The sequence below is a fragment of the Hoplias malabaricus genome, chromosome 6, assembly GCF_029633855.1.
Source record: "Hoplias malabaricus isolate fHopMal1 chromosome 6, fHopMal1.hap1, whole genome shotgun sequence".
Taxonomy (NCBI): Eukaryota; Metazoa; Chordata; class Actinopteri; order Characiformes; family Erythrinidae; genus Hoplias; species Hoplias malabaricus.
In genome coordinates, this window is record NC_089805.1 from 25,320,527 (window position 1) to 25,346,116 (window position 25,590).

Here is a 25,590-nt window from a genome sequence, read left to right on the forward strand (position 1 = left end):
ATGAGCACTTTCAAGTGTTTATTTGAACAGTAAATAGAAGAACACGGAGGTAGCTAAATGGCTGTTTTTGTTAGCTAGTTAGTATCTCTCAGATTTGAAGAAACTTTGCAGCTGTGTTTGAACTAAAACAAGCAGAAATAAAAATTGGGTTAATTATAAAAACTTTGCTTGTTAACTTTACCAGATTCAATGTAATGAAATATATACTTGTAACACGGTGTAGTGTTTACTGAATACAGCAGCCTCATTCTTGCTGAAGATTAGTGCAATGTCCTAGAGCTAAAATTATTCTGTTAGGTTTTAGCTGGATGTTAAGCAACAGCTGTTTAAGCAGGCGACTTATGACTGGGAATGGTGCTCAACTGAAATGGAATCAGTCCTTCTGTTTTGGGAAGAGTGTTGCATGTGTACCAATTTTTTTCTGGTGAATCAAACTAAGGAGAACATGACAGTGTGGGGTTGACTTTGAAACGATTTTTCATTAAATGCATTCCTTCACACATGGAAAATGCATATAATCAGATTTACATGAAGTCAGTCTTACTGTGAAATAGTAACAGCTCCAGTTGTCATGTAAAATAAAAACATAAGAATAGCATGGATGGAATCAGGACTCCATACTATACATACATACTGACTGTTCAGCTCTTTTCTGCTGTGGGCGATGTACAGACAATTGTTGTTTCTTTTTCTTTTTTTTTTAAATATGATGATCTGCATACAGTAAATTGGTGGAAGCATTGTACAGAAAACATTGCTTCGAACAAGCATATGGAGCAGTAAATTGTTTCGCCAGAGAGAACAGTTATGTGGACTAAATTTCTTAGTATTTATTTCCTTTTACATGTACTGCATTTATTTCAAGGTGAAATTTGCAAGAATCCGGGAGCTAATATATATGCATGAAGTTCAGAACATCTGCTGGTGCCACATTTACATATATTTGTTTGGAAAATTAGATTGTTCCTCATGCTGTCGCGATGAGTTTTCTACATAATTTACAGCATTTATCCATATTAGCGTAATCTATGGCAAAATTATTTGTTACTGGAGCTCTGATCCAAAAATGTCAGTCTAAGGACTTCTGTGCTGTTGTCAGTACTGCAGAATCATTGAATATACATCAGTATCTTCATAGAATATATCAATAGCAATCACAGAAGTTAGGTTTTCACCCTATTTAATACTATAGCTCTGAATATTCATTCATTATTCATTCATTATCTGTAACCGCTTATCCAATTCAGGGTCATGGTGGGTCCAGAGCCTACCTGGAATCATTAGGCGCAAGGCAGGAACACACCCACACACACACACACATTCACACTCACACTTACGGACACTTTTGAGTTGCCAATCCACCTACCAACGTGTGTTTTTGGACTGTGGGAGGAAACCGGAGCACCCGGAGGAAACCCATGCAGACACAGGGAGAACACACCAACTCCTCACAAACAGTCACCCGGAGCGGGAATCAAACCCACAACCTCCAGGTCCCTGGAGCTGTGTGACTGCGACACTACCTGTGCGCCACTGCATATACAAAATCATATTACATTTTTATTACAAATTTGGTGCGCAGATTTAGTTGTGGTTTTCTTGAAAATAACAGAGGGTCCCAAATATACATGCTGAAAAAATTTTTTAACAACATGTATTACAATGGGAAACATCAAGGAGCTCGCAGGCCTAAGAAAAACGGCTGCAGTGAAGTCAAGAATTTCATTTGGAACCATTTCCAAGCAACTTCAGTTTGCAAGAATACCAGTCAAAAACACTTTTTTTTTGTAAATACATGTTATTTGGAGCTTTGGTCACTTTGCCAAAGATCGAAAGGAAAGCTGTCACCCTCAGCTGTAAGGAAATGGTCTGTGGATGGTCAGATGCCATCCAAGAGAAACTAAGAGTCAGTTGTGCCATGAAAGCCGCTGGAATGTCAGTGTTACGAACTACAGTTACTGAGTTTTGCTTTGTCATGTGCTGAGAGACTGCTGTGCAAGAATGAAGCTCCTGCTAAAAGAAAAAGTCAGTACCCTGAAGCTCAATTTTGAGGCTGCTAACATGGACAAAGAAAATGCCATTTGGTGAAACAATTTAATGGTCAGGTGAGAAAGACAGAGTTGCTTCGTCCCAATGACCAGAGGTATGTTTAAAAGAAAGCATGAAATGTACAGCCCCAAGAAAACTAAAGCACACAGTGTTCAGTTTTACTGCCCACTCCACATGTGAATGCACATTGTTCAGAGAGGATGGAATCATGAAGGACGATAACTTGCAAATGTCACTTGCAATGCAAATGATGCAAAGACAACATTCTTACTATTTTGGGAGATACATTTTTAATTGGACAGTGATGATATTTTAAAATCTTTAATAAAGCACTTGATAAATGCTTAATTTCATGATTTGATGGATACAATCACACTGTTATAATTCTTGTTTATATTCATTAGTGCTTTCTATTGGAAACGTTTTACACTTGTATTTAACTGTATAAGCTCTGCTATAAATTTAACTCTGACATAAGCACAAAAACCTGAATAAATATCAGACACATTCTTATGTGTCTTAAGAAATAAATCAACATTTATTACTGCCCCGATCCCTGTAAATAGGAAGGGTGATTACAATCTTTAAGTTAAACTGGCCCTGCCAAGTTGGCATCTTGGAATTCTCTGTTGTACCTTAAATGTTGCAGCAGTTTCATTCTCACTCCACTGTCACCACACTGGTGCTGCTGCGTATTAAATGTGAAACAGAGGATTTGATAAAAGGACCTGTTGAACAGCCAGCTAGTGATGTCAGTCTGTTTAGCTTAGCTTACATTATAAAACAGATATATATTGTGTTAGATAATACAGGCTTATATGGCCAGACTTTTTCCCTGTTACATCCAAACAGAACAGCAGGTTTCACATTTGCTCAAGAGAGTGGTTGGCCTGGTTGTGCAGGTGAGTTTATATGGTGTATGTATGTGAGAGGAGTTATATGCTAAAGCATGTCTCATGCTGGTGGCTTAAAAAAAAACACACGGGACAATTTGTATTCTGTTCGCAGTTTATTCATATTCGGCATCCCACGTAGAACAAGCCACAATTCATCGAGTATATTCAACATACCACCCACCCCTACAAGTGTTGTTTATTTTAGTAAGGTGTATTTGCTGTAGAATTCAGGTGTAGATGCCTGTGAACAGTTTTGTATTCTACAGCTCATCTTAATTATGTGTACACATAATTACACTGTAACACTGTAAAATATATCCTGCTATTGTCAGTAAACTGTATTAATTAAACATGTACACATACTTTTGTACGATCTGTTTAAAGGAATTTCAAGACTAAAAGAAAAGTGCCTATTTTGCCACAGGTGAAGCTTTAGTGGGAGTGCTTCAATGCTGCACAGACTCAGGCTGTACTCAGATGGAGCTCCATTTTGGCTCCTTGTCAGACGGCTGTGTGCTGAAGTGTGCTGGCTCTCGTGTATTGTCTCTTGGGCACTGACTCCTCTCACAGCTGTAACACTTGTGACTTTGTGACCTCAATATACTACAGGTGATCATCCAGGGGGAAGCATATCTGCTCTCACACACACTAACCCACAACAGAGAGCCAGGCATTCTTCTCTGTGCTTTACATTTCAGAAGATGAAGCTGCAAATATTTAATTAATTTGAATTTATTCTGATTCACATCTTCTGCTTTGAGGACATCTTTAGTGTAAACTCTTTAGCACAAACTAGCTAAAACATTACATTTTAATTACCAATACTTTGGCAGAAATTAAAATAGAGTCAGTATTGTATCTCCCATCATCGTTGATAGATTCAAACATTTGATGAGTAAGGAAACATGTCCAAACTAGTTTCTGTTTAAAGAAAGACCAGAAATTCTCTATAGTATTTAAAGCAACACTAGGTAGCATTTTATCTTGCAGTTTCAAAATTTTTAAGACCCACTGAGCTGGAATAGGGAGAACAGAGCCTCTGGTGTGGCTACTTCAGGCTCAGCTGCAGAAACTGCACTATGTAACTTTTGAAGGAAGATATGAAACTACCATCAGTACCTGATATATTTGATATACCAGTGGCAAGGAACTAATTCTTAACACAAATTCAGAGGTAATACTGACTAACCTTGTTACCTCTGTTATTCCAATAGCTTTCAAGTTCATTTATACATCTTCAGTAATTACTTGATCCTGATGATATATTAGCATTAACCAAATATATGTTCATTAACCGGGTAGAACTGTGGCACGGCAGGTAGTGTCGCTGTCACACAACTCCAGGCTCCAGGGGTTGTTGGTTCGAGCCCTGCTCCGGGTGACTGTCTGTGAGAAGTTTGGTTTGTTCTCTCTGTGTACCAACCTAGCACCCGGTGATTTCAGGTAGGCTCCCGACCCACAGTGACGCTGAATTGTATAAGCGGTTTCAGACAATGAATGAATATTTCTTTATGTTGCCACAAGGCACGATCTGAGACTTTATCTGGTAGAGATGGATCTGCTTTGGTATCAGGGCTGATATTAATGCAATTCAGTCATCGGATATCAGACAGACAGGACCGATTTTCTTGCCGGTCCAAATTCTTACGCTGGACCATGAACCCTCAATAACATAACGTGACGTTCCACATCTTACCAGGCACTGAGGTAACTGCTATGTGGAACTGTGTGAGCAAATAATATTAGCTGTTGTTTAACTAAAATGTTATTTGAAGATATTTTAGTCTGGAAATGCCAAAAAACAAGCCACGTAAAAAGTAATATGTGTAAAGGCAGGCGTTAAAGTCAGGGTAGAAATACAACCAGATAAATCAAGCAGCTTTAGAGCTTTCACATGAAAAGAGTACCATGAATTCATGGTAGCTAATAGACAGGAGGACACCTCCAGGCAGCAGACTCTTACTTCCCAGAAACTTGGTAAACTTCCAGCAGACAATTCGAAGGCTAAAGGGGCCACAGAGAAGTTGTCCAACTTTATTGCACTCAATGACCAACCACTAAGTGCAGTGGAAAATGTGAGATTTTGCAGTCTATTTGAGGACTTTCCACCATACTTGTCACTGTGCCTAAATGACTTGTATAATTAACATACTCCATATGATGTATAACTGCATGATGTCATTATGTAAGTAAGTCAGAAAATGACTATAATCATGATATACATTTTTTTTTATGATAATAGAGATTTCAAAAATTATATGATGGCATATGAATTGTATATGTTTTGTAATAGTGGTCTATATCAGCCTCATGATGTAACATTAAAAACAACAAATAACAATGATCATAATATTGATAATAGCTATTGTTTTGGAATCTGTGTAAGTATCAGCAGTTATACATCAGAACTGAACTGAAAAAAGTGTTTTGGCCAATCACTATAATCTGGATATATCTGACTGGATTCTGCTTACATTAATCATTAAAATGCACCCCTAGCCTGAGCATATGAGATCCAGTTTGCTTTCCTGTGGAAAAATCACACCACAATACATATATTTGTTTTTTTAGCCAAACTGGCTAAAAACATTTTTCCCCTGCCACTAACTGTGTATTATATGCTCTCAAACCTCTGCAATAAACATTTAAAACAAGCAGTGAACCATCTGTGTTGGAAGAGGAAAAGGCTGTGTTTTGCAGCCACTGTGATTTCTGCAGTGGTCAGTGCCATGATTGTCCAGAGTAATTGTTTGGACACAAAAGAGGAATCAAGACTGGTTGGATAGAATGGTGTCCAGTTTTATGTGTGTGATCCCTGCCATTCTTTCAGATATAATGACAGATATTCAAGTTAATTTGTGAAAAAGTCCAGCTACTTGTCTACAGAAAAAAAAAACCCTGCGTCATCCCTCCTTTTAACCACACGCCTAACTCCGGACAAATGCATTCTGTTACACTTGTGATAATGTGGAGGAGATCTAACTACCTCTGAATGTGGTTTGCATATCTGATCACAGTGCATCTTGAGGGTAACTTTTCATGCAAACAAGTGAAATAATAATTTGATCTGATCACCAAACATGCATGTTAATGACAGGTGTAAATGGGCTCTAAGGAAATATTGACACTTAAGGCTATAAGTTGGAATTCCATACTGTGTCCAGTCTGAGAGATAGTCTGATTTATTTGTTTTTATAAACAGATATCATGCAAACCCCCCCTAAAAAAAGAAGAAGAAAGAAATCCCTTCTAGAGGTCATTTGGGACTCGTTATGCAATGCATATGTACATAAGACAGTTATTTTCATTAAGGTGAAACTCCTGAATTAATATAATTTAATGACGGGTTATGTCATTACGTATTATGTCAGGAATAATGGCTTGATTTCAGTCTAAGGGAAATGTCATTGATAGCTGTGAAGTGATTTTAGATTTTCTTTCAGCAGTTAAGGTATTAACATTAGAATAAACACAATAATTTTATCTTCAAAACAATGGTTCCCAGTATTACATTTAAGCATTGGCATCTTATGTTTAATTTATGCAATTTATGAGTATTTCTCCGAACTTTTGCAAATATTGCTCTGCTGTCTGAAGTTTCATTGTGACCATCATGTACCACTGCAGTACACTTCACTGTTATATTCTTTTTTTCTCAAACTTGCCAAAACACAGTGGGACTAGTTGGATATCAAAACCACATTCTCATTAGCCTAAGTATTGCCACTTTTCTAGCCGGCAGTTTTAATGCATTTTTAGGCAGTCCAGGTAAAGTGTAAACCATTTACATCAAGGAGCCCGACAGAAGTACTAAGTAATAGCTCTGGGGATATTTGAAGGTGGGTTATGGGTATTGCTATGTGGATCTTCTTCCATTAATATTTATAACATTTCAGACTGAGCCAGTGTATTGAATATTTATAATAACCGCATGAGGCTCTATCACACTGATGATGACTAGGACTTTTTTTTGTTTGGAAGAATTCCATGGTGAAAGCACAGGAAAAAATATGGCTTAATGCCACAATCAGGCATCTGTAAACCCAGTTATGATTATATGAAACGTATGGCTCATCTCCATTGATATCCTTTTCCTTTTAGATGTCTCATTTTGTAAATATAACCCTTCTCCAATTGCAAGCCTATAAAGCAGTAAATATAAACAAACCATTTAAATATCTTATTTGGGTCAGTTCTCACATTCACAGCACCGTCATTTCAGTTTCTGAATTTTGAAAATGCAGCAGGACCTCAGTATGTTCTTTCTGTGTTGAAACATGCATGAAAGACATTGAAAACCTGCTGTAAAAATATATTCAAACCAGTGTAAATTTCCTTCCCTGAAAATGCACCAAACGCCAGTACTCTTGTAAGAGGCCTGGCTTCCAGCTGTTTGTACAAACATCAGAACAAAACATTATTTATTTATTGCACAGTCCATGCTTTGATTTTGTCTAGGGACACCTCCCTCTGTACCCTGGAAAGAGGCTGAACATGGGGAAAGGCAGCTGTATCGGCTATGATAACCGCATTATTGACCATGAGGATACAAAATCAACTGCCAATTCGAGGCAATGCAGGAGCCCAAAAATAAACAAATGTAAATTAATAAAACATGCATGAGCTTAATCTGATCTAGTTTAAACACCCCAGAGTAGAAATCTATAGATAGAATATAAATCAAGAATTTGAGTTTGTTTACTGAATTTTATACATCTTTTTCACAGGAGTGATTTGATGATTTAGTTTATTTAGATGATTCATATGCTTGGCAAGGTTTTCAAATTTGAATATGCAAGACAACAAAAGAATGGTAACGTTTCCTTCTGCACTCAATTCATTTACTCGGGCATGTTTTTACCTCCAGTGGGCAGCCAAAGAAAGCCTCCATTTTAATCTAGTCTAGGTAGAGAATGGAAAAATATGTTGGGATGAACAGATGGTTGCTAGCTTCTGGGTTCATCTTTTGAAAAATCCATTTACAGCCTTTCTATGCATGTTTGACGCTTTTGGTGGTTAGACAAGCTCAGGCACTGTGCTTATTTTAAATTAGCATTCTTTTGTGCCCTTCAATAGGGGCATTGATTTCATAAGACAGTGCTTGAGCTCGCCAAAGCTTGTTACATGGGTTCAAAGCCACAATCAGGGATTTGGGAAGCTGATTTTGTTTACAGAAAATTAACGCGTACCCAATGATGCTTAAAGATAACGCCTATTAGATCCTTCAAATGCCAAGTGCATTTCTCATGCTTTTATTGTCAGCAGGAGTTTTTGGAGTATGGAGTGTACTAACAATAAAGCATATAAACAAAGTACTTAGGGCCTGATATGTTTAAAAATCCACTGGCTGCTGTTTTTCTTTTTTTTTTTTTACATTCAGAGCTTAGGCACTTTAGTGAGAGAAAAATCAATTCTAAGGTTAGTGAAAGCCCTGATTGTGACTCTGAAATAAAGCAAAGCATTTAGCATGTCTGCTGTTTATCTTTGTTATAGCTTATATTCTTTATGAGAAATGTCCTTTATTTCTTTAAAACAGTAATATTTAGTAATAGACAGTGATGCTGCCACATAGCTCCAGGGTCTCTGGGTCTTATGTTCAGTCCCAGTTTTGGGTGACTGTGTTTAAAGAGTTTTGTGCTATTTCCTTGTGTCTGTGTGGGTTTCCTCCAGGTGCTCCAGTTTCCTCCAACAGTCCAAAAACACATATTGGAATGTATGAGCGTATGAATAACTGCGTTAATGTGTAAAGTCCTGTGATGGATTAGTGCCCCGTCCAGGGTGCGCTCCTGCCCTGAGCCTATTGATCCTGTGTAGGCTCTTAACCCATTGCTACCCAGATCAGGATTAATTATTTTAAAAAATGAGTAAATTAATAGGTTCTGGAATTTAAGACGGTCAGTCCATAAACAAGTGTGCCTTAATAATTTTAGCAGTGTGCTCAGGATTGTCATTTGTTTTCTATAATATTTTCTTGTGCTTTTATTTTTAATTTCTTTGTCTTAGTAATTGTGTCTATGAGTGAGATGTAGCCAACACAGGAAAACAAAATAGGGGAAAGATGCTCCAAATTACTCTAAAGTCTTCTCTCTCAGCAAATGATAAGACGCCAATATAAAAAAAGATAAATAAATAATAAAAACACATCAAAAACCCAATAAATAACATCCATCATTTGAGATTTTAATGACAGTTAAAATATATATTATAGATTTACAAGGTAAATTCAGACCGCTGTTATTTTGACTTTGCATTAGGTTGGTGTTTGTGTGAAATTTGGACTGCCCTTCTAATAGAAAAACGCTTGGGTACTGAGCTCCCAAAATACTGCTTTGCATTTTTCATTAGATCCTGGAGACAGTATGCATGTCTGTTTCAGCTCAGTTTCACCGAATGTCACTAGAGACAACCCGTTTGTCCTCATCTACAATTATATTCTGTGACAATTTACTTAGAGAGCAGTTTCAACTACCACACATTATTTTAACACAGACTATATAAATATAGAGTGGAGATATTATTTGAAGGGATTTAAAAATTTTGATTCAATTTCAGTTGTCAATTGAGCAAAATATACATGAGCATAGTCAGAGTGATTTAAAAAAAAAATAAGTAGCTGTAAAATATTTTACACAATATGCTGACTGTTTTTATTAAAGAGTTCAGCTACTTTAAAGTTCACCTGTTGGGGACAAAGATATAATGTTGTATATGCAAAACCTGTATAATCTTCATTGACAAGCATAACATGAAATAGAGAAAATGCACATAAGAATAAATTAATCAAGCCTAAATCCAGATGTCAGCTACAGTGGTGTAAAGCCCTCCTACATTTTGCTGGGGAGAAATGGAAACAATCTCTGGAGTGGTGAAGCACTCTTAAGTAACTTTGGGATGCACTGGAGTGGCAGTTGTGATCCAGAACAAATTATCCAACATCAGTGCCTGACTTCAGTCTGAATGCTTTCAAATGCTTAATATATCTTACTACATATTGTAAAGCCTACTTAGGAATACATTGCAATATAATGTTACATTACAAAGGTTATTAAATATCACCATATTGCTCACATATACTTCACTGCCCCACATGCAGTTAAACAGGATGAATGTTGTTGTTGTGGTAATGAATGTAATTGGCTATTTACTATATCCAAAATATACTTTGTATACTGTAGGTTGTCTGCATTTCTTTGGTTTCTAGAGTCATTCAGCACAACATAAAAGTATAACACACAATATCAAGCTGAAAAACTCAGAAGACATGCTCTTGCCTCTTGTAGAAGATGCTGGAAATGAGCCTGAATGACAGACATAAAAATGGCAAGAATTAGGTTGCTCCATGAAGTCATTATATATAGCTGAGCTTCTGAAGAGACATATCCAATGAGTTCTTAGGCCTCACACATTTAATCAGACACAACAGATCATTTCAAGCTCCTCTTCAAAAGTAATTAGCTCAGAACTTATATCTCTTTTGACCAGTGGGAAATTAGGTCCTAATTAGCCTCATTTGTCTGTTAATTTCTTTTTATCATTGAGATGTTACATTAAGGGATTGGGAACTCCCAAAAAACTGAAACTGTTTTACAGGGGTGTTGGAGAAAATATGCTCTTGCATTTGATACAAGTTTTGTTTCTCTATGTTTTACCACCCCTTATCCTCCTATGACTGACCTTAAAGAATCACTGGCTTCAATTTGTTAGAAAAATATGATGCCTTTGGAATAACTCTATGTTCATCCATGAATAAAGAGTAAGAAAGTGTTGCTGCTCTTTTTAACAGGTTAAATGTGCTGCATGAAGGTTTTGACTTTCTCCTACTCTCTCTTGCTCTCAATCCTGCTCAAAAGTTTCAGTGGTCATTATTAATTCATGGACTACTCTGTCAGGCTTCATTCTTCCCTCTGTAGAGCTGCTTACTCCCATGTTGTTCACTCCAGCTTTTATTCAGGTAACACTCCCAGGGACCACAGCATCTTTCTTGCAGAAAACTTCAAATCTCGCAGGCATTTAATTCCTCTCACACAAACTGTCTTAAAGCAACTGCATTGCAGTGTGATAATGTTAGGAAATCAATAAATATTCTTCTTTGTCTGAATAACTATAGAGAGAACCCTTTAATCCAGCATTCTGTGCTGGCAGCGAAAATGCTGTTAATAAAGAATCATTGTTTATATAATTATGCATTATTATATGCATCTACCATGCCAGAGAGATGACATGAACCTTAGCAGTTTATGCTTAATTTTAATTTTAAAAGTTTACAAAATCCTGGAAAGAAGCAGTAAATGTGCAGGCAGTGTTTTATTTGGTGCTGAAAAGGTGCACTTTCCCACAAATAGCTTAGGAGTGTGAAGTAAACTTCCATCACATAAAAACTTGAGTTGTATTAAATTTTTATAATCACACACCCAACAATAGATGTTATGCAAATGAATGCAAAAAACTGTTAGAATGTACATGTTTTTCAAATTCAAAGCCAGTCCTTCCAGTACTATTGATGATCAACACAGGCTAACAAATTGAATGTGCCCCAAGATGTCTCAAAGCAAGAACACCGGAAGAGGAGATTAGTGGATCAATAAGTCTGTGGGTGGACAGACCGCGATGAGTGTTTTGCCACGTCCAGCATTGCATTTTGCTAAGATCTTTAACCAGGATTATAGAGAAGCCAGATTAATTACTTTTAATAAAGGTAAAATGATGGATTTAACACTGTCTTACTTACAGGATTATAAATGATAAACTGTTACATTGCATTATTATTGCTAACTATTTTCTGAAACTGACAGTTTTCTTAACAAATTGCCATGCTTTCTTTACTCCTGCTTGTCATTCAAGAGTTAGCAACGAGTTTGGTGCCTTTGGTAACGACCCTGTGTCATTCCTATGAGATACTGACTAGAAGGCCTGACTCCTGGCTTTGACAGCTAACTGTAATCATGTTTAGTGTCTGCGTGAGTTGCACTGTCTGTGGGGTGCAGAGCCACAGGCCAAAAAACATGTGTAACTAAAGCTGGCATATTCATTAAGTCGCTGTCTGCCGAAATGGCCTAAAATCCAATCAAAGAGTGTGCCAAGGGAGAATGATGGGAAGCGAAGCCTGGGTGACATTTTGGAGATAGCCGACATCTCCTCCCCCCAGACAAACGGCTATTCTGTTGTAGAGCTGCTCACAAATTACAGCAATTTCTGTCAGTCCGCCACTCGGTTTTGTCGCTTGAGAAATAAATTTGACCTAAATCCGAAAAGCTTTTTGGCCATTCACCCTGTGACAAACCACTTGTTCATCATTGTACACATGCAACATCAACCCCAAACAGCAAAGTCATTGTTTACAAATAGATGATGTTCAAACAGAGGCAGTATGGCCTCACCCCTAGATCCAACGGTGTCCAATCAGGAGAATTAAGGGAAAGGACCATAAAACAATGCCATTTTTTGCTGTAAAACGTGTGTTCCTAACATTAGTGAAGGTTGCATGGCAACAGTGAATTGGAGGGCATCCCAAAACCAAAACTGGATATGAAACTGTGTGTGTGAGAGCGAGAGAGAGATTGAGAGAGAAAAAGAATGAGACCCCAATTATTTGCAATCTAGGGATGCATGTGGAGCAGAAGAATAGGCAGTGCATTTTTTTCCACCTCTTCACCCTCTTCCACAAGTCACTAGAGTACACAAGCACATTTTGGCAGTTAAAGATCCATATGGAGGACATTTGCTGCCCGTTTACTTGGCAAATACATGGTGTATATCTGACAAATATACCCATAATCAATGCTTGGCGTTATGGGCATTTTTACATAAACAAACAAGAGCCAAAGAAGAATGTTTGCACATGGATTTCAGGACATCAGAGAATATGCCTTAATAACATGTGGATCGATGGGAAATCAGGAAAGTGCCTTGTAGTAGCAAAAATGTCTCTCTGTTTCAATACTAATAATCCAGTGGTTGTATCATTCATTTATTTGAGTAATGATGGTGTCAAATAGATGATATGTCACTGTCAGAGGAAATGAAAAACCATTATCTGCCAGCGTGCCTAGAGCAGCAATAGCTAGACCTTGAGATGTATCGTATCTTCATGGATGGGTTAGAAAACTTCAAAAGATAGTATCACCAGAAAAAAAAATCAGAACCCTCCAAATAATGAATGAAAACCAGTCGGGTCAGCTTTATGCATCTAAGATCAGGCCAAATGATCCGTCTTGTGGGGTTAGCCCTTTTTGGGGTATTCTAAAATTGTTCTTTTAGAGACAAAACATTGAGTGTCTTAAAGAAAAATTGTTGTGTTTTTTTGTTTTTAAAATTCACTGTTTGAAGTATTACTGAAGGAACTGATTTCTATATTCTAATAGGTTTCTCATTTTTCTCTGCCATTTTCCTTCCTCTCCTTCAGACAGCAAAAACCCTTTCCTTGTTACATCTTCATTGCCTCAGCAGCAGGATGATTTTTGTTATTCCTTCTGATTACACAACATCAATGAATATTATTTTTCAAGCACTTAGTTCTTAACGCAGTTTAATTACTCTTCTACAATTTGCCTCAACTGATGCATTACACACCTGGTAATATCAAGTCCATTATCAGACTGAGACCATAAATGTGATAATTAGTGAAAATGCTTGTGTGCATAAACTGCTAACTAGAATGATGTGCTTTCCGTAACCATGCCCTTAATTCAGGTTAAACCTATAGGCACAGCAGCCTCAAGCATGCTTGAAAGATGTGTGTGTGTGTGTGTTTTATGGGAATATATGTATCACACAATAAAAAAGTGACACATTAATTTTAAAATAGGCATCTGCATATAGCAAAGAAAAAAAACCAGAATATTCTCCGTTAAATTTTTAGGTTTCGCCTGCTGTGCTGTACATATTGGAACTCACAAGACATGGGAAAAGAGTAGGCTAATGTTTCCTAGACAACACCCCTTACAGTTCAATAGGTACAACTGTTTCTGAAGAAGAGAATGGAACGGGTGCACATTAGAGCACGTTTCCTATTATGTAAGTTATGAAACTCCCCCCTATGTACCTCATGCCTAAGGGTGTGTTCACACATAGCAGGTTGGGTTTGATTAATATGGACCTGCTGTGAATGCTCTGTTAGTATGATTCATTATAAATAATGTAGAAGGCTGTGATTCAAACTCTGAGCAAATAAGTGGACAAAGACTTCTGAAATATGTCTATTTCTGTCCACGTCTGAATTAATTCTGGCCAAGTATGGTAAAGTATGGTGCAAAATGGACCAAAAACTCTTATGCCTATTTTATTTGTTATGTGCACGTACACATTTCATCATTCCTTCATAAGCTCAGAATAAGTAGTTGTAGAACAGAGTTTTGGTTTTTGTACAAAGCTGACATACATTCAAACATTATTTACAGATCCTAATAAACACACATCACTGCATGCATATATTAATGCACCACTTTCTGCACCTTAAGAAATGAATATACTCAGTGATTTCACCTCATTTGGCATCTTTGGAGGACCATATTAGCACCCATTTGGCCTGCAGTGAAAAAGACTACAAAGCCACTTCAGCTCATCACAAAGGTGTTTGATTGTGGTCACCACTCGAGAAATCAGTTCTATTGCTCACCAGTCCAATACTGGGGGGTTTGTTAAGGGGGTTGACCATCTGTGTCCACAATTGTTGCATTTTACAAGTAGGAGATTTTACATTGGAGTGTGTCAATAAACTTCTAGACATACAGTATATGTACATATTTGTCATATGAACTGAACACTAAACAAACCATGACTAAAATTCTAGAGTATCATTTTCTGCCTTGGTCTGGAACTGGACCAAATATAGTTAATGTAGCAATACTATGTACTTCTGCATAGGGATATAAACATGCAGATTCATTCTTCACCAAAATATAGGTATTCACTCCCATACTCCTTTGGCTCATCAAGGCAGTTAGAAATAATGGCCACAACATCTGTGTTGTCTCCTGAGCCAGTATGCAGAAGGCCAGGCAATTTGCCATGCTGCCCTACACCGTTCAATTGACCAGCTGTCTGTTGCTGCACTGGTACTGGCTCCTGACTTATACCAGATATGTCCCTTGAGATGACAAGCCTTGGCAACTTCAGGTCTGAAAAATGTGGTACCAAAGCAGCAGCAAAATTCAATGCAGTGTCCTTATCAAGTTTATTGAACACTATCTCAGCAAGAGTGTGCCATTGCTTTTGGCATTAACATGTTTTGACATTAGCAGTTCAAAAGGATTCGATCGGAGGGGGATTAGCACAGGAGAGCCTGGCTGAAGCTACAGAAATCCATGGCTAATGATCGGCTTCCTGTGGATGGCATGCAGAGAAACACTGAAGAGAGAATTCCAAAGTTGTGTTGCTGGGTCGATTAGATGGACTGCACGCAGGCCATTATATTGTTAGCTGTAATTCAAAGAACACTGATGGAACACATCCTTAATCTTTCCTAGAAATAAACGAGCATTCACTAAGGAACTACTGTTGAAACAAGTAAAGCTGTTTAACTGGGATCTGTGGAAGGCAGAGACATTAAAAGAATATTTCACACTGATTTTTTTTTTTTTAAGTCTTGCAGAACATTGAAGCTCTCTCTGTGCGGCTCTAGACTTTCATTTTTTATACATTTTAAAAAAGTAATATTTTCAGAAAAAGATGTAAGAGTAAGCTCTGGCAAATCCTATCCCTGATCCTTTTGGCTTTTGTCCCTTTCTTCTCTTTAGAGGGCACCCAGATGAACAACATAGGCCCAGGATCAGCCCTGATGCAGCCTATGACACAATATCCCCCGCTGGGACAGGTCTCCCACGCCTATGAGCAGCCACAGTCTAACAAGGAGATCAACAAGTATGCTTCGTTGAAGGCTGTGGGTAAGAGTGCATACATTCTTCATTACTCATGGAGCCTTAAGCCCAGTGTGTGCTTCTGCGTCAAACCTACACACAGGCAACACGTCGACGTGTACATTATGCTGTAGGCACCTCTCCAGAAATGTAACTATGCGCTGCATTGACAGACAGCAACGACTGCCACTGGTCAATAGTCAGGCAAACATGATCGAAGCTGAACCGAGGAAGTCCAGTAACTTGAATTATAGAAACTCCAAAGAGCAGCAAAATCATGGCAAAAAAAATTCTTTCTGATCAAAAGGAAAAATATGCAGTCTCCGAGGGGAGATATGGGGAAAACATGCCAGCCCTCATATAAACTACACTCTGTCCCACACAGCACCACGCCCTACTCTCAAAAGAGTGCACTTTAAAGATTTATAAAACTGATAATACTACACCACTACATTATGTACTAAAGTGTAGAGGAAAAGGTGTGAGATTCGGCCCTGGTGGTTGGCGGTGTAATTGCAAAACGACGCAGACATCAACGCACAATAAAAGCCACTCACAATGGAGCAGGGCTCTTAAGTAGCCTACAGTGTAGGCTCGGGGTCCAGTCAACGCAGAAGCATAAATTGGCCTTTAGCCTCAAGATGCATGGGTGTTTCTACCTTTGGACTGAGATTGTTTTTGGCTTTCATGTCTAACACCAATATAATAAGGACACAACATAGCCATTCGTTCTTGTTAGGTGGGGAATCAAACTGCAGTCTGTGAGTTCGTATAATTCTAGTCCAGACATTGGCAGGCCAGTGGCCTTCAGAGGATAAAATTATTACTTCAGTCTGAATGTTTTTTGTCTGCTGCATTACTCTTCTGATAAGTACATTATATGACTCCTGCTGCCAAGCTAAGTAGCAAATATATGCTGAGAGACCCTGCCAGCACTGCCAGTATGGTGCTTTCTATCTGAATTGCCATTGACATCTCTCAATTATAGTGGTTGCTTGCTTATTTTAGACAGAAAGGACAGAAATGTATTTTGCTCTGACTGCCATACTGAATCCTCTGCATTTGCTGGAGTGTATGATACAAAACTATGTCTGATTTTCTCTGCACGCTTAGTGTAGAAACTTGTAAGAAGATACACAGAAAAGCATTTTCATAGTTTTTGTTTCATGTTTTTCACATTCATTTAATTAGAAACATTAAACAAAAAGGGACCAGTGTCAGACAAACTCACTGCTTCAGTAGGAATAAACTTTTCTACTGTGACTTTTCTCACAGCATTTCATATGGACTGAGACATGGACTACTTTGCATGAGCTTAGCCAAAATCAATTAATCTGTATCAAAGTCCAGCCTATCAGAAAGCTTCAGTTGTCTGACAGCTGTCTTAGCAGGATGATGGAAGCAAGCAGGAAAAAAAAACATTTTGTTGGACTTCTCAGCATGACATTCATCCGTAGCTGAAAGTTTCGCACTGGTAATCCACCGAAGCACTGCCTGAGCGGCCGGATTGTTAGGGAAACAAAGGGGGAAGCTTTTCAAAGAGGAGAAAGCTCAGGGGACAAGTTAGTGAAACAGAGCTGAACACTGCTGCTGCCAGACACTGGGTGGTCACCCTCTCTGATGTATGTTAATCTTGGGGGTATTGATGTGTATGAAAGAGCTGTGTTCGAGAAAATGAGCCCAGGATCTCTGCTGCTTGGTTTGAATTCTGATCTGCTCTCCCCATAGTAAGGTGCTAGATTCATGATAGTAGATACCCAAAAGGCTGTCCAGGCCACTAAAAAGGTCACCTGAAGGATATATAATTAAGAACTTTAAAATATCATAGAGAACCAATGAAGACGTCAAGCATGTGGAGGCAGTCCCAATTAAGGCTTTACACAGTTTCAAGGTGACATTCTGTAGGCACCGGTGTGTGAATGCAACGAAAATTACATTTCACCCTGAACAGCTAGGGACATGGCTAAGAAAACAAGATTTAAACCCTAAAGACATATGATCAAGGAAGCACAAAATGCCTGACAAAACCACACAGACCACGCAGATTTAGACAAACACGTTCATGCAGATTTGACAATTTCAGGAGAGACCTAAAACTGTAAGCCATTTTTTGACTGATCTTACCAAATGCCAGAAGGCTGCATGTTTTTAAATGACGATATCACTCCAAGTATTAATTATTTAGTGAATGCACATTAATAATGGAAAATAGAAAAGACAAATCTAGGGCAAAATACATTATTCAGAAGACATTTCACACCTTCAGACCATTTAAGTACCTTGATGTAGGGACTATTAAGACTTAACATAAACCACTTGCCGTATCAACAACTTTTTCTTTTCTACTACTTCTTTTAGCTATGTAAATTAAATCCTTTTAAAGGTCTTAATAATAATGCATGTCTGTGGGGGACTGGGATTTGTGTGTATTGTTGGCTCCAAGGAAGATCTTTCTGGGAGGAAGCTGCATATCTTTCCTATCTTACTGTATCCATTTTCTCCATATTCTAGAGGGTCAGGTCCATTGTCGTTGTTTTAGTACTTGTTGGTATTTCTTCTGTCTTTCTTTTTTCCAAATTGATTGGAGTAGGATTAGGAGTCTTGCCCAAGGATTGGTTTTGGAGTGATGTGGTCCTTACTGGACAGGGAATCAAACCCAATCTGCTCCGATATGCTTCCCCAAACATATGCCACACCAAACCACCGTACAGTGTCACTGTTTTTTGGGAGGAGAGACAAGTAGCATTCAGACTTGTTTTGTAAGCAACCTTGAGGCACCCTGTACAGACATGTATGCATTATTACTATATCATTATTTAACACTGATCTTTCTGCTTACGTTTCCAGCAGAGAAAGCAAATGAGAACTTCTACGCAAACCGGAGGCACATGGTGGAGCTAACGGCCAAAGGCACGCTTCCTTTGCAGCCATTGCGCCTGGAGCCAGAGCCAACCAACCCGTACAGCCCTGAGATGCCATGCCAAAAGCAGAATGGACACAGAGCCAAGAGCACCAAGGTGCACAGCTCACACCAACTGCCATATAGCTCCAACACCATCGCCACCACGGGCATGCTGAAGGGCTGGGAGGCCACTCCCACAGAGACACTGGGCCGCCGCCACACATATGGCCCCAAGAGGCACAGTGCTCTGGTGGAGCAGGTCAACGAAATAGCCGCCGCCCACAGCCAGCATTACCTGCCCCCACATCCATACTATGTCACCAACAGCAAGACGGAAGTGACCGTGTGAGGATGGGCCTTGACGGAGCCAGCTGACCACTAGCCAGAGCAAAGGATTTAGAGAGGCAGAGGGATTGGAGCGCAAAGAGGACCAAAAAAAGGACAAGGCGTGTCAAAGCCCTGCTTTGGCAGAGGTGCACCCAGCCATCTTCATGGCCCTGTGCGTGCAGTGGGTCTATGTGCTTTTCATTCCTTCCATTCAGAAACGATTATATGTGGAAGAGGATGGCACTGGACTCCTGTCTCGCTCAGGGGGACAACCATTACATTGTTAAACTGGTACTCTGTGTCCATTACTGTAATCTCTGCATTATAATGCAACTTCTCAATATGACCTATAGTAATGAGCTTAGGGCACAAAATGAGCATAGCTGAAGCTGTCGAGTGACAGAGTGAGAGTTCTAATTAAAGACACTCAAAAGCCAGATATTCAATGCAATTAGACTCAGCAGCAGCAGCGAGATGGTACTAATGGTGCAGCACATCTTTGGGCTACGCATATCTGGGCCTCGTGGCAAAATACCCCATACTGAAATGTGAAAACAGGTCCAAAGATCACCAAACGAATGATCCTGGACATTTCCAAGGGTGGCTTTTGTTTAGCAAAGTTCATTCCAATATCGGCAGTCTCCAGACAACGTGCACCAAACCCTCTCTGTAGCGTTACAGCACATTCTAATCTGACAAACTCTGGGCCTGTGCCTTTCCATGAAACCTGGCATCTAAGAGTTTTGTGCTTTTTTTTTTTTTTTTTCGTTGTAAGAAGCACATAGTGTTTCCTGAAGAACAAAGATGAATAAAATATATGCTCACCTGTTGTTTACCGCTGTCACATTTCAGTAGAAAACGTCAATGCCTAGTGCTCTAAAACACTTATTTTTTTGCGCTCCGAACTCATGAGCTTCTAATGTGTTTGTTGTCTATTTTTGTATCAGCAAGCACAAGGATAATAGATTGTAGGACTCAGAGAAAATAAATGACACACGCTGTATGCTTTTCTGATTTTTTTTCCCCCCTAGCATTAGCTGTTTTGAGAGTACAGTGATAATGGCATTACAGTCAGATTAAAGATTGTAGCAAACACCAGATTTGATAAGCCCAGACGAAAAATTAACTCTTCATTTCTTTTTGCCATTTGGTGTTATTTCAAATAGTCTCCTATTATAGAGCTCCGTTATGTCTTAAACTAAAAATACAGCAACATTATATAAGTATTGGAATATTTGTGTACTGGAATTTGTCACTGAAAATATTTGCACATGGTCACTGCCCTAAATCCATGTACGATTCCTGTTTATTCAGGTAACTCTCCCAGCAGCATGATGTCTGTTCAATAATATGAGCCTTTTATTTGTGAAGGAGTGCTGAATGCAGTCTATGTTTTCTATGTTTTTTTTTCATGGTTGGAACACTGTAGAAACCTGTTACTGCTCATCTCTCTCTGAATGACATCGTGTTATTTAAGGTCACATCAATATTTTTGGTACTGAAAGAAATGAAAATATCGAATACTTAAAATGACCCCCAAATTACACCAAAACCTCAAGCATCCATTAGTTTCAGCAGACACTGCCTTCCATTTCCCAAAAAACAATCTACAGAGATATTTCCCACACTTCCAAAGTTCAGCCACAGAAGGTGATTGCATTTTCTTGGGGAACTTGTCTCTCCAAGATGAAAATTTCAAGTACTCTGTCCTAATGTGATGGTTTAGCTGATCTACTAGGTATTTGTTTGTTAGAAGTGGAACATTGTTGAGTGTGTTATATCATCTAACATTTCATAAAGACTAGTCATCAGTGTGCACACACTTGTGTCTCTTCAGACAGTAAGACTAACATCTCCAGTAACATGGAGGAACAATATGGAAGGGCAATAGAGCCGTTGTGTTTTTCCCCAGGATGTTACAGAGCAGACACCATACGATGATGAACTCCACACTAAAATGTTCTTTCCACTGCTATATAAAGCAGCGTTGATGCGATTTGCCATGTGTTGCGCTGAGCCCCCTGCCAAATGATGCAAGGCTTGCCGGCACTTTAACTGCATGTCTTCATCATGCCACTCAAGTCCCAGCTCCGTGCGTCACAACCACACCGCCTTGCGCCACAAAGTAGCACTTAAAACTAAAATAATGGCTGTTGCTTTGACATCCACTCAGTCCACTTAACGTTTATTAAGATGTCCCACTGCTGGTGACCTAATGACTCATGGCGCACCTTGGAGTATGTCATGTACAGAAGCGTTTCACTGAATGAACTACTAACACTGCTTCTCTTGCTTTTTTCCCTCTTTGAAAATCACCTACATCCTGGATTAATAGAATCTAATTCCCATAAGGACAAGGCTGATTCAGTTGATATTCTCAGTACGAAGCAAAATATAAATCATCACGTTAAGACCATTCTGCTAAAAAGAACCCCTTTAACTCCGTTCCAGCTAAACTGTTTGTTGTTTCATTTGTGTGCTTCATTTAGCGCTCATTAATATTCTGTAGCTCTGACTCCATTGTCTGTTCGTCAAAACACAGTGACAACCAAGAAGAGCCAGAGCAGGTTGAATAGTTTAAACCATGATCGTTATGGAAACATTTATATATCATAATCCCTAATTAATTTTTAATAGAGAAAAACATGTTTTTGCAGAAGTGGATTAGAACATTATCAATGCAATCAACTCTGCATTATGGCATTGTGCACAAGGGCTGATATTTATAGAGAAAACTAAAAAAAAACTAGAACTGTGACCCATTTTCTTGGTGAATCAAGTGCTGTTAAAGCATGTTCTGGAGATGGACTGGCACAGCAAATGGCTGTCATATACTATATAGTCAAAAGTCTGTGGACACCTGCTCATTCGACACTTCCTCTGACGCTAACAGAGGCTTTGTTCCTTTTTGCTTTAATGACAGCTTCTTCTCTTCTAAACAGGCTTTACACTTGGTCTTAGAACATTTGTATGGGATCTAATGTGATCAATACATGAAAAGACGGGAAGTAGACAGAGCAAATTTCATACTTTAAAAATATTGTATGCCAAACATAAAAGAACTTTGTACCATTTTAGAATAAGTCTACACTTTTAAAGGTTTATAAATGGTTTACAATCTGTATATTAATGGCTATAAATTAGGTTGTAAATACATTACATTTATTGATGATTTATTATTTATTATTATTATTATTATATTATATTATTATTATTATTATTATTATTATTATTTATTATTCATGGGTGGCACGGTGGCGCAGCAGGTAGTGTCGCAGTCACACAGCTCCAGGGACCTGGAGGTTGTGGGTTCGATTCCCGCTCTGGGTGACTGTCTGTGAGGAGTGTGGTGTGTTCTCCCTGTGTCCGCGTGGGTTTCCTCCGGGTGCTCCGGTTTCCTCCCACAGTCCAAAAACACACGTTGGTAGGTGGATTGGCGACTGGCGATTGGCACCGAATGTGTGTGTGTGTGTGTGTCTGTGTTGCGCTGTGAAGGACTGGCGCCCCCTCCAGGGTGTACTCCTGCCTTGCGCCCAATGATTCCAGGTAGGCTCTGGACCCACTGCAACCCTGAATTGGATAAGCGGTTACAGATAATGAATGAATTTATTATTTAACACAGATAGAAAGGGGCAACAATGACCTGTTGTTTGACAAATAGTGAACCCATACCACTCACTTTGTCTTCTACATCAGTCAGCAGTAACCCTGTCAGCTTCAGCACATACTTGTTAATAGGTTTAACCCTTTAACAACCAAGTTTAATCAACTAACCTTAGATAGAACCTTTGATGATTATGTGGTGAACCTTAACATATGAAATGGTTTAATTCTCAACTAATTTTTACCTTGATATTTTCAGTAAGTTCTCTGACGCTCTCACTATTAGACAAAAAAAGGTCACTGTTTCCATTTTTATCTGTTACAAATTATTATTAATGGCATTTAATGTGTTTACAACCTAATACATAGTGATTTATTAAACTCATTTTTAAACCATATATAAACCTTAATAGGTGTAAAGAACTTGAAAATGAGCTTTGCTTAAACTTAGAACACTTTGATTCACTTCAGAGTTAAAGTTGCTAATCTGGCTCTAATGATAATTGTATTATCGGCCAAACCCTGTATATCTGGCAACCGTTAATCATTGTGCAAAATGGCCAGCTCCTCCAGTGTGACTGAAACCCTGTGACAGCAGGTTGTTCAGATGAAAACTCTAGGAGTGACCCTTTCAGCCACTGATTTTGGTCATTTCAGAAAATGAAATCTTTACAATCATATACATTCATTCAAGTGTGGCAAAAATTTATGAGTACACGTTTGGACAGGATTATAAGAGTCTCTCAGTGGGGAATTGGTTCAACACTGCAGATGGAATAGCTCACCAGTTCAGCACATAATTGGCAAGGTTCTGTGTCGGCATAGTGTCTAGCTGTCTCAGAGAATTCAGATTAAACCTCACTCTGCAGTGACCAAGCCTCTCATCAGCGGAAAGAATCAAAAGGCTAGACGAAAGTTTGTGTGGATGTGAACTGGTCCAAGGTTCCCTTTAGTGATGAGAGCAAGTTTAATTCAGTTGGATCAGAAAGGAAACATTATGTTCGGCTTGGAACTGAGTCTGTGATGAAGTCTGATGAGTTTGGAATAGGAAGCATCATGGTTTGGGGGATGTTGTCTTCAGCAGGAGTTGAGCCTCTAATACATCTAAAATAATTATCCAATCCTCCTTCCCTGTGAACATCTTCCACTAAGCCAGAAATATATTATGCAAGACTATGCATCTTGTTACTCGTGGTTAAAGCACTTCCTTAAAGATGTTGGCACAGAAATGATGAAATGGCCAGCCCAGAGTCCTGATCTGAACATGACAGGAATTCTCTGGACAAGGTTTAATCACATAGTTATGGCTAAGAAACCCACTGCAGTTTAATAAACTGTATGACAAAATCAAATTAGAACAGTGCGAGAAATATGTGATGTCCTACAAGCACAGATGTACAGGCCGCTCCATTCCCTACAGATTTTTGAAAACTGTAACAACCATCAAAAATTTCAGTTAGACTTCAGTGATTGCTCTTCAATTGTGACTACAGCTGTTTCTCAGATTCACATTTGTTTTATACTGTAATAGAATGTTTAAATGATGAAATTTGCTTTACTTCCACTCCTTCTATTCATGTTAGAATAATTTAAAACTGGAATGAGCAGGGTCTTAGGAAATTGTAAGAGTAAAATTTCCTGTAATGTTGATCTCTCCTGCTGTATAGTAACACTTACAGACTTGGCTAATACAAATTGTAAGGTTTTGGACATTTGTGGGAATTCAATAACTCTCTTAAAAATCACCCTTTATGTTCCAGCTTTACGTAAACAACACAAACTGTTGCCTATGGCCCCTAACTTCTGGCTTATTACAGGACCTTTATATTGTCTATAGATGTTGTTGTGAGGGGAAATATGACTGTTATTTGTAATTTAAACTAAGTTATTCAAATCCTAATAATCCCCAAATGCTATAGCTGAACCCTATTAAGTTTCTCAAAAAGAATCAAAGTTGCCTTTGGATCAAGTCCTGTCTGTTTTTATTTTTTTTAATTATTATTTATTTTTTAATCTGTGCTTTTTGGTTTGTTAACAAATTCACTTCACAAATTGCAATACCTCAAGAATTAGTTTAGGAAACCCATTGTTTTTTTTATTTTATTTAAATAATTTATTCTGGGTTTTGTTTGAAAATGTGACCCATGACATACATATTTCTGTATGGTATACTCTGAAAACAAATCTGGAATAGTGATTAGATGACTAGATATTCCTTAAGTAGCTTAATAGTTGCTAAACCGAGTAAGTTGTCAAGTTTAGTTGTCTGTTTTTGTACTTAACATATCAAAAGTGATGCTATCTGGAGGATAATTCAATTATGCATTGAGAACAATCATAATACGCATATTCAAACCAAGCTCTGAAACCAGATATAAAAGTGAGTGTAAATCTAACTGAAGGATTATTTTTGTGGTCAACATCTCTTGCAAAATGTACGTTCATTCAGTATCCAATGAATCACACGCCTCTGTTGTTCTAAACTTGTTCATGATTGGAGACACTATAAATCTATGGGCAAACCAGAGAACCATGGGATTCCTGATCTCATCCAACTGCCTGTGGAAACATATCTCCGATCCTGGATGACCGCCTTTTTTAAAAGATAATACATGTAACATTTCTATGTGCTAGTTGCAAAATGAAGCACTGTTGTATTGTTCTTGTCAATTCTTCTTTACAATAAATGTCTCTTCTCAATTGTTCTCAACTGCTTTTGCTATGTACAGTCCTGAGCAGAAAAGGAATACATGGAGCTGTTTTAGATAATCAAAAAAAAAAAAAAAAAAGTGATGTAGTCACTTCTCTAAGAGCACATAGTATTTTCTTTTTTCATTATTTATTTATTTACAGTCTGGTAGTGGTTGACCTGGAAGCAGTGTCTCAGTAAGAGATGACAGAAAAAATATAATAACAAATGATAAAATGTGATATAATGATAAAGAAGCTGCTTAGTTTG

General features: G+C 38.3%; 1 protein-coding gene across 4 annotated transcripts in view; it reads left to right on the top strand.

The window, feature by feature from the left end:
* The window catches only part of shisa9b (shisa family member 9b), a 37,506-nt gene extending 15,350 nt beyond the window's left edge, over positions 1 to 22,156 (top strand). The window contains exons 3-5 of one of the 4 annotated variants that reach the window (XM_066673507.1): positions 15,680 to 15,826; positions 18,390 to 18,558; positions 18,647 to 18,792. In XM_066673507.1, the coding sequence (XP_066529604.1) occupies positions 15,680 to 15,826; positions 18,390 to 18,558; positions 18,647 to 18,662 (332 nt within the window). In that variant the 3' untranslated portion in view covers positions 18,663 to 18,792. Of the gene's footprint in view, positions 1 to 15,679; positions 15,827 to 18,389; positions 18,559 to 18,646 lie in introns of all 4 variants that reach the window. The other 3 variants (XM_066673504.1, XM_066673505.1, XM_066673506.1) reach the window with 3 other exon arrangements.
* The last annotated feature ends 3,434 nt before the right edge of the window (positions 22,157 to 25,590 follow it).